This window comes from Perna viridis, chromosome 1, assembly GCF_037379345.1.
Source record: "Perna viridis isolate PV_CMFRI_1.1 ecotype Kerala chromosome 1, ASM3737934v1, whole genome shotgun sequence".
Taxonomy (NCBI): Eukaryota; Metazoa; Mollusca; class Bivalvia; order Mytilida; family Mytilidae; genus Perna; species Perna viridis.
This window is the reverse complement of record NC_142445.1, coordinates 20,986,304-20,995,818: the sequence shown is the minus strand read 5'-3', so window position 1 is coordinate 20,995,818 and position 9,515 is coordinate 20,986,304. Positions and strand designations below refer to the sequence as shown.

Here is a 9,515-nt window from a genome sequence, read left to right as displayed (position 1 = left end):
TACCATGTCATAAAGTATCGCTACCCTGTCATACGTAATGTTACCATATCACATAAGGTAGTGTTACTATGTCATTACGCAGTGTCGCCCTGTCATAACGTAATTTTACCATGTCACATAAGGTAATGTCATCCTGTCCCGAAACTGTATAATTATGTCATACGTATTGTTGCCCTGTTATAAAGCAGTGTTATCATGTCATAAAGTAGTATTACCATGATATAAGGTAATGTTACCCGTCATAAGAAGTACTGCCTTTTCATATGGAAGTGTCACCATGTTACAAGGTAGTGTTATCCTGTCACAAAGTAGTGTTGTCCTGTCATATGGTAGTGTACCCCTGACATGTGGTAGTGTACCCCTGTTATAAGGTATTAAAGTAGTGCTACTTTGTCATATCAGGTAGTGTAGTTTCTTTATTTTTGTAGATTGACGGTAGTCCTATAAAATCTTTGTTCAGTTTTACTGTATATTTTTCATAACCGATATGATATCCAAAATTTGTCATTAACCGTTTTCATAAACAAATTCATCCCTTACGAAATCTTATCACCCAAATTTAAACGTACTTCACTTACAAGAACAGGTTTGCAAATGAGACAAGAATCACGAAAAGCGCAAAAAGAAACAAACAAATCTCAAACCACACCTAAAAAAACTACAATAAGTACTGTACATATTTTCTAAAAACAGTAGATCAAAAAAGAGTGTTACAGAAGACGATTAGTCGATAACCGCCGGGAGCTTTGACGGGTGTTGCGGTAGGATACCCAAAGTGTTCTCGTGGCGCTCAAAACATATATGACCACCTCATAAATTTCTTCTGGTGATGTCAGAAATAAAATCTCCAGGATGTATATGCACTCGACAACTCTTGAAAAATCGGGGAATTTCATGCTTTCAAAATAAACTCTTATAAAATATCAATGACTTTATTGGTCGATACATTAAACACCTATTAACTTACAAACTACTATTTGCTATAATAAATGCGTGCAAGACAAGAAATATTACAATAACTTAAACCACTTACAATATAAATACACTCATGGTTCCATACTGACAGTATTGTGTTTGATTCGAATCAAAATCTCACTAACAGGAATGCAAAGCACTAGGGTCAGGAAAACCATGTTTTTATGTCATTTTGAACATGTCAAGTACGAGCATGGACATTTTATATACATGATCATGATTTCTATTACTATTTCTGAAAAAAGACAAAACAAAGAAACTAGAGATCAAGTCAACAACCTAAATCTTTTAGCAGTTTTTTAACCGGATAGTTTTTTATGCCTAACCCTAACTCAGCAACAGGAATCGTTTCTTCTCTTACCAGTCTTCCAAAATTCTCGGCAGACATTCAAACTTCGAATTTTTGCGTTGGGATCATTCACTTTTTATCCTTTAAATCCAATATACTCGCAATTTATCTGCACAATGTCTAGAATTAGAAACGAATATCTGAAGCCGTTCAGAGCTTGAACATAGTTTAAAAAAATAATTTATTAAGAATATGATCGTGAATAGTCATGCGAAGACATGTCGTCTTTACTCTTCATGGCACGCTTACAGCACAGAACCGCTGATGCGCATGCTTTAGAACATTGCTTCCGGAATCTTGCATTCAGAAAACTGTATATAATAGGATTTATTGCATTATTAATGAAGTAAAATCTAGAGAAAAGTTTGATAATCATTTCTTCAATCGGCGACAGATTTTCATAGAAGTCCTTGATTATACTTCTACATATCATGATAATAAGTCCAGGAAGATATGTAATAACAAATGCAACTGTCACTGAAAAGAAAATAATAGTTGTTCTGCTTAATTTGATGGTATTGGAATTAGAGATTCGCTTAGGTGAGGTCGGAGGGAAACTCTCTTTTTCTGATTTTGGTATTTCCTTGCTGTCATTACTGATGCTTCGAGAAAATGAAGTTGTCCTTCTTGCAATTTTAACAGCATTCTTAACCCTGGTTGACCCATAAACTGCTCCAAATTCAGAATTCCGCCGTTGTTTGATTTCAATCCAGATTTTGATATAGAATCCAGCTAAAAGTGAAAACGTAATGACGAACACAATGGTAAGCATGTTATAATAAACCTTCTGGAATACTGTTCCTCTGTATTTTTCATCAATTGAACAGTCATATCCGTATGTTCCATTGATTGGTGTAGATTGCTTTGTTACGCCAAATAAAAACAGCGCTGGAGAGGCTAGAATGAAGGCAACAATGCAGGCTGCCAGGCACATCTTCTTGATTTTAGATGTTCTTAATATCCTGAGGGGCTTGCAAATCTTAAAGTATCTGTCAAAGGCTATTTCGATTAAGATAATTGCTGATCCGTATATGATAACTGCTTCGGTATACTTAACGATCTTACACCCAATAGCATCTTCAAATGTGTAGGAATGGATAAGATCGTATACCCCCGCTGGCATTGATATCAAACAGCCGAGAAGATCGAAGACAGCCATTCCCGATATGAAAAAATTAGCAGACCGGCGTTTAAATCTCCAGGTATAGATGTATATGACCATAATGTTTCCGAAAGTCCCAATAATCATGATAAGAACAACAAATATAATCACAGGAATGAACAAAAATGCTTTCTCGTTGTTCAGACATTCTAAACATCTCTGAGTCTGTTCTCTTAAGTTACTGGTATCATTACCATTCGTAGAATTGAAGCTACAACAAATCATCACTTTGTACGTGTGCATTCTTCTGTATCTGTAAAATGTCATATAAAGAGATCTTGTTAAGATAAATCAAAATAAATGATATAAACAACCCCCACTATTTTAAAATTAACCAACTAGCAACCTATTTAATAATGATACAATGGAATGACGTTAGAATTGGAGAATGACATTTCCAATACTACAAGGATTATGTGATTACCTGCTCTGGTTCTAGATATAATTATCAAAATCAAACTAAATGACTATCTTCCCAACTGAATCGTTACATTGATATTTCATCTAAATGGCTTTCGTGTCTTGTTCATTACAAGTCAGTGTTTGATCTTGTTAATTGTCAGCAATTCATAAAACTCCAATTTTCTTCAGATAAATGTCATTGTTAACCACGCATAATACTGTTGGTTATATATTGACCGAATATTGATGAGTTTTTACATACATGTAACAAGAGGTATAAAGAAAAATTTTCTTTGTGATACAAGACTTAATGAATGATATTTCCTTTTTCTTAGAAAGCGACCATCAGAGTAGATAAAATGAAAGGATGAAGATAAATAACACGTTTCATAGAAAACTTAGCTTTTAAAACATTGTCCGAGTAAATTCAAATGGCAAGAAAACAAAATCAATGCTAAAATAATTGCTGGAATAATTTAGTTGTTTAATAATTTGAACAAAAAGAATTCTCTATGCAAATGTTTATATTTATTTATTTTTTTATATATAAAACAACACTAAAGTGCAGTAAAAAAAGGTATTGAACTTGAATCCGTGTTCTTACCGATATTTGATGTCATCAGAATCGACTAAAATTAAATTCGAGTGAGAAAACAAAAGCTTTATATATAATATAATCAAGTAACACAGAACTAAACATACCCTATAGTGTTCAAATCATCACTCCAGGATCCGAGAAATTAATTTTTAATGTTCTGATGACTTTAGTACTACTCAGCTACTTACAGTGTACTTGTAATATCTATCCTTCCGGTTTATACACGGCCACAAGCTCTGTGCATGTGAATTGTAATCCTTGAGGTCAGTGGTGACATACTAATTTCAAGTGGATCTAAAGTTGCCCTACATACCTTTGTAAAGCTTTGGTTAGTAATACAGGTTATGGTTCATTCTTTATGGTTGCAATCTCGATTGAAAGAAGTATAGTGCAACTCGTGCAATAAATTTGTCGGTTGTGTAATACTTATAATGACTACCTTTGTCTAAATCTGTTCTATCCTTTGGCAACGGGGTCTTGATAACTGTTATTTTTGCACTCAACGTACCCTACTCTGTGATTTATCGTGCTTCAAATCTGACTATAATGGTGTTTTGTCTAGTTTCTGTCATGAACATCAGTTCGGTGTACGCTGTGTACACCACGAGAAAAAATGTGTTGTATACTTGTGGTCGCGTATTCTGCATCAATATTTCAAGTTGAACGTTCCTAAGTAGTTAATCAAACACTTTTAAAACTCGAATTTGCACCATGATCCATGAATCCCACAAAAGTCCAATTTATACCTCAATTGATTACAAAATCAAAGTGCTGAGGCACTGAGTCAAGACCTCAAAGTAATCAAAGATATTTATGTAACTAAATTGTAAGCTAAATAAATCGATCAAAACTTAGTCCTTTTAAAGAATAACCATTTGTTTTAAAGCAGTCCGTTCATCAATATTTATTTTTGGATCTTCTTTTGTATTATTGTTTTTGGTATTCCTGGCTGTACACGTACGTTAATGTTTCCCAAATTTCATAACACTTAAATCAGCATTTCTTACAATCTATGAATTCCACATGAAGTAGAAATGATTCATGCAGACTGGAGGAAGTTGAACAAAGGCCTAATTTCAAATAACTTTTCCTTGTTTGTGCTCACTTGTAGAATTTATTTTTTTTTAATAAATTAAAACTAAAATTTGTCCTTGTCATTGTTGTCTAGATAAGGCTATGGGTTTAACTCGTCGAAACTGTGCACGTATTTGAAATAAATGATTACCTTTCTCTTGGAATTTTTCAGTAGGATTTTTCAAGGATAAAAACTCATGTTGTAAAAATTACCATGCAGTTTAAAGATCATTAAACTAAAAACAACTTTATAGCTCATAGATTTGAGCAATTTAAGATTCCAATTAAGTTGGAAAGTCAATGACATAAAGATGTGGTGAATACAGGGAATATGATGTCTTAATCACATATGCACTTTGAGTATAAATCCATTTTTTTTCTCTCCAAAACAAAAAAAAAGTTACTAGTGAACCCATACCCCATGAGTACCACTTTTTTATGATGAATCACTATTGCTGAGTGTTTTATACCTGTCTGCCTTCAATAATGTATGCGCATTTCTTTCACTATTTTCTGCATGATTGTTTCACAAATATGTAGAAGATTACAATGCAAGTAACTCTTATGTCTTGAAAGTATACAAATGCTAAGAAATCAGGCTTCATGTTTTTTTTTTATATTTTTTGTATTAAGAAATGTTGACATATAAGTTTACAGCTGCTTCGAGCTACATATACATGTACCAGCACTTGAGAATCATGAACTTTGTTTCATGCTTAGATAGTGTCCCAGCACAGAAATGGTCTGTTTTACTTTTGCTTTCTTCTCACTTCATCTAGTGAAACTTATAAGTGATAACCACTGAAAAGAAATCAAGGAAAAAGATCATAACAGTGTCTGATATATGCAAAATGTTACAATGTAAATTCATGAAAATATACATGTATTTTAACCATATGATATGGAGAAACCTCCTATTGTTACATGTACATATAATTTCGTGCAAATCAGGGAAAAAATAAAGGTTGGGTGGTTATAACAGTACCAGGTTTTTACTGGTTTTTAAACCACCTGGTCAATATTCCTACAGTGATCAATACTGGTTGATTGGAAATTTGCAAACAATATTTCTGTCATTATTCAATAATTTCATAGTTTTTGTCCTACATTAAAAGTGTTAATATAGTATATATCTACTATATTTCAGAGTTCTTAGGTTTTATTCTTTTAATATCTCTATCAGCCGTATTAATTAAGAAAAAAAAACATTTCTTACTCGAAAACAATTCAGATTTATTTGAAATAACAAAACAAACTTTACAAAAATGTACAGTGTATTTCACGAGCACATCTTTGTTTCAATAACTATTAATAACAGGTAACATACATGTAAGTAAGAGTAGAACAGATTACTTTTCACCTGTCATTGTTAAAACAACACCCCCCTCATAACCAGATAGATTATAAAAAGTGGTTTGAAGTGTTGAGTTTAAAACAATAAATTAAAGTCATTTCATGATATAACCCGCGGAGTGTTACTTTGGTAGTTATATGTTGAAATGTCTACCCTGGTTACATGATTTGGTTGCCGACGATCTCTTCAGTTTATAAATAGACTTCCTTGACCAAAAACTATTCAATACTTTCAATTTCCTTTCTGTTGTTCTACTTATCGTATGACCTTGAAATCATTCTTAAAATCTTAGATGAAATATTGTGTCAAACTTTCTATTTAAAGCTTTTTTCCTAACTTTTGTGAAAATGACAAGTAGACCCCTTTAATTATTCCTTTTTTAGTTTCGCTGCTTACTTTATATATAGTTTTGTAGGAGTAATCAAGGGAACCAAGGTTATAGCGGTAATCAAAAGAGTGTAATCCAGGGACAAAGACAAGACATGGAAAACAGACACACACAACAAAGAACATAAAGTAAATAAAATCATACATACAAAGTAACAAAAGCAAATGAGCAACTCGTTGCACCGGTAGGGTAAGCGTCCTCTGCTTTTCTAGAAACACCCGCCGAATTGCTTATAAAAAGTCAAGTCCGGGGTAGACAAACGAGGAAAGGAAAACTATGACCCGTTGAATAAATCAGTTTTCATGGTGCAGATGGATACACCATAACGATCCACGAGTTCATTATGACGACCATAAAACTTCTGTAGTGATGACTTCAATCTTGTAGCAACATAACCCTGTTCCAGAAGCCTATTTGTTAGAGTTTTAGCGCGATACAAAAAGTCTGCGTAGTTTCGGCAAGCTCTGGCATAACGTATGAGTTGTGATATGAACACTCCATTCGCAGGTGCTGAAGGGATGAACGTATTTATGAATGTATTGACTTATAACAATACTTTATTGTGATCAACGTAAATACGTATTAAAATATAAAAAAGTAAATCTGAATTTCCAAATGTGGATTAAGTTTCCTAAATTGAATATGATTTACAAGTGGTCGTATGGACATAGATAAATGCCATTGAAGAACCATTGTAGAGGTAATTTCACTAAAACAGAACCCCGCAAAATTAAAAAGATTCATTCGCGACGCTGACTTATCGCTTGTTATTATCAGATAGTGTCGACAATTTTGACAACAATATAGGAATTTAGCGTAACATACTACATTTACAAGTGATGCAAAGTGGTCCATGGTTTTTTAAAAGGTCTATTTATAGAGTATTTTCCGGAAATCGAAGGGATGCATAGAGTTGTCTCTCTTTTGTTTACTTGTCGTCTGCTAAAAAATGGCACCGAGAGGAAAAGAGATGAGTGTTGATACAAAAAAATGCATTGTAAAATTAGATGAAGATGGACATAGTGGACGAAAAATCGCTCAGATGTTGGGTTTGAATCCCTCTACAGTTCAAAAGTTTTTAAAACGTTATCGGATCCGTGAAAATGAAGAAAACAGGACACGAAGTGGTCGACCCAGAAAATGTGACGCCAGGACGGACAGGCAGTTGCTACGGATTGTGAAAACGGAGCGTAGAAAGAACTTAAAGGATGTTACTAACCTTTTGAATGAGAGAACACCAGTTAAGATAAGTGAATCAACTGTTAAGAGGAGGCTTAAGTTTTATGGATTCAAAAAACGAGTTGTGAAGAAGGAAATTGTGATCAGTGATGGAAACAGGTTCAAAAGGAGGGCTTGGTATCGATCAAAGCTTCATATGACTGTGAACAATTACTGGAAGAATATAATTTTCTCTGATGAGACTCAAATATGTATAGGAAAGCATAGTAAAGTTCATATTTGGCGGAGAGACGATGAAAAGTGGTTTAATTCTTGCCTTGGAGAGAAGGGTGACGACACAGCCGGTCCCGTTGTGAGTGTTATGTTTTGGGGATGTGTAACATTTGACGGTGTTGGAACTTTTGTACCAGTGAATGGGACAATTAATTCACAGAAATATACAGACATTCTGGATGAACATCTTTGGCCAGTTGTGGCTAAAACTTTTCCGACAGGGAGGTGGATCTTCCAAGATGACAATGCTACCCCCCCCCAACTTTTCACACGATTCGATGGAAGGCAGACAATGATATCGAAGGAATGGTGTGGCCTGCGCAAAGCCCAGATATCAACATTATTGAGAATGTTTGGAGGTACATTAAAATCCGGTTACAGAAGGTGGTGAACAGGATCAAAACGAAGGAGGACTTGATCAGGGAGTCTAAACGTGTGTGGATGGACATTGAACCAGTCTATATAAGGACATTATATAATTCTATTCCAACTAGAATTCGTCGTGTATTGAGAGCCAATGGTGCAATAACAAAATATTAAAGTTAGTATCTCATTTATTTTGTCTTTAAAATGCCCTTTTATTGATTTATTTAGTGGTATAAAGTAAATGACGTTGAATGACGTCGGCCATATTGCAGAAATACTTTTGACCCGAGACTGTATATTGAAAATATAATGACTTGTGCAAAAAAGCACCTTAATATACTACAAAAATTGAAATATAAACTGAATCGTAACATCTTGGAAAAACTATATTTATCTTATGTCCGACCATTATAAGAATATGTCCAAGAAGTATGGGACAACTGTTAAGTAATGCTTCACTCATTGGAAAACTAGAGCAAACCCAAACGGAGGCGGCAAGAATTGTAACTGGGTTACAGGTGTTTACAAAAATTTACAACATTTGTAAAGAAGTAAATTGGGGGCCACTAGAAGAACGCCGAAAACGTAGAATATTACAAATGCTCTATAACATCGAACAAATGCATGTTCCTGAATATTTATGTAATCATGTTCCACCTAAGGTACAATCTATTTCCAACTATTAATTGCAAAACGGAGAGGACATTTTAATGCCATACTGTAGATTGTCTATTACAAGGGATTCTTTTCTTCCAGCCACTATTAAGGATTGGAACAATCTCGACATTTCAATTAGAAAGATAGATTCAGTATCCAAATTTAAGTCAGTTTTACTAGGAATAAGGATCGAACCATTGTACCAAAACAGTTTTCATACGGGTCTAGAAAACTAGATATACTGACAACCCCACTGAGATTGATAAATTAATTGAGTGATATTCTTTTATTTCTTCCATCGCTGAAGATCATTTTATATAAACAGAACATTATTATAATACAATAAACATATCAAATCATAACGCGTATGTATACACACAGTAAAGTTTAGATCGAAATTACAAAGTCATGTTTACATTCATTTCACAAGTGTAACTACCTAAAATTATACCTGTTATGCGACAGCACTATGCATGGAATAAATACATTGTATGTTCTGCTGGGCAGTACATCAGGCATCGCCATGACAACGACTCGATCGAGTCAATGAAATTTATTACTCCGCCAAGTAGAGCGACCAGAATGTCGTCATCATTTTGTTCAAAGAATAACACTCCTGAACGGATAGAATGTCCACAATGTGGTAAAACAGGTTTGTTTCGAGACTCTAGAAGTTCGTAACAGCTGAGAATCAAGTGTTTAACAACATCGGATGTATCGGATTCACACGAAGTGCAT

General features: G+C 34.1%; 1 protein-coding gene across 4 annotated transcripts; it reads right to left on the bottom strand.

The window, feature by feature from the left end:
* Positions 1 to 913: 913 nt before the first annotated feature.
* Positions 914 to 4,829, bottom strand: LOC148627729 (neuromedin-U receptor 1-like). Of its 4 annotated transcripts, none has more exons than XM_088577551.1 (2): positions 3,926 to 4,829; positions 914 to 2,739 (listed from the first exon to the last, which is right to left on the bottom strand). In XM_088577551.1, the coding sequence occupies exon 2, from the start codon at positions 2,727 to 2,729 to the stop codon at positions 1,509 to 1,511; it is 1,221 nt and encodes a 406-aa protein (XP_088433677.1). In that variant the 5' UTR covers positions 2,730 to 2,739; positions 3,926 to 4,829; the 3' UTR covers positions 914 to 1,508. The 4 variants fall into 4 exon arrangements, with proteins under 4 accessions (XP_088433677.1, XP_088433688.1, XP_088433668.1 ...); XM_088577562.1 differs by lacking the exon at positions 3,926 to 4,829 and adding an exon at positions 3,675 to 3,877; XM_088577542.1 differs by lacking the exon at positions 3,926 to 4,829 and adding an exon at positions 3,591 to 3,876.
* Between the last annotated feature and the right edge of the window lie 4,686 nt (positions 4,830 to 9,515).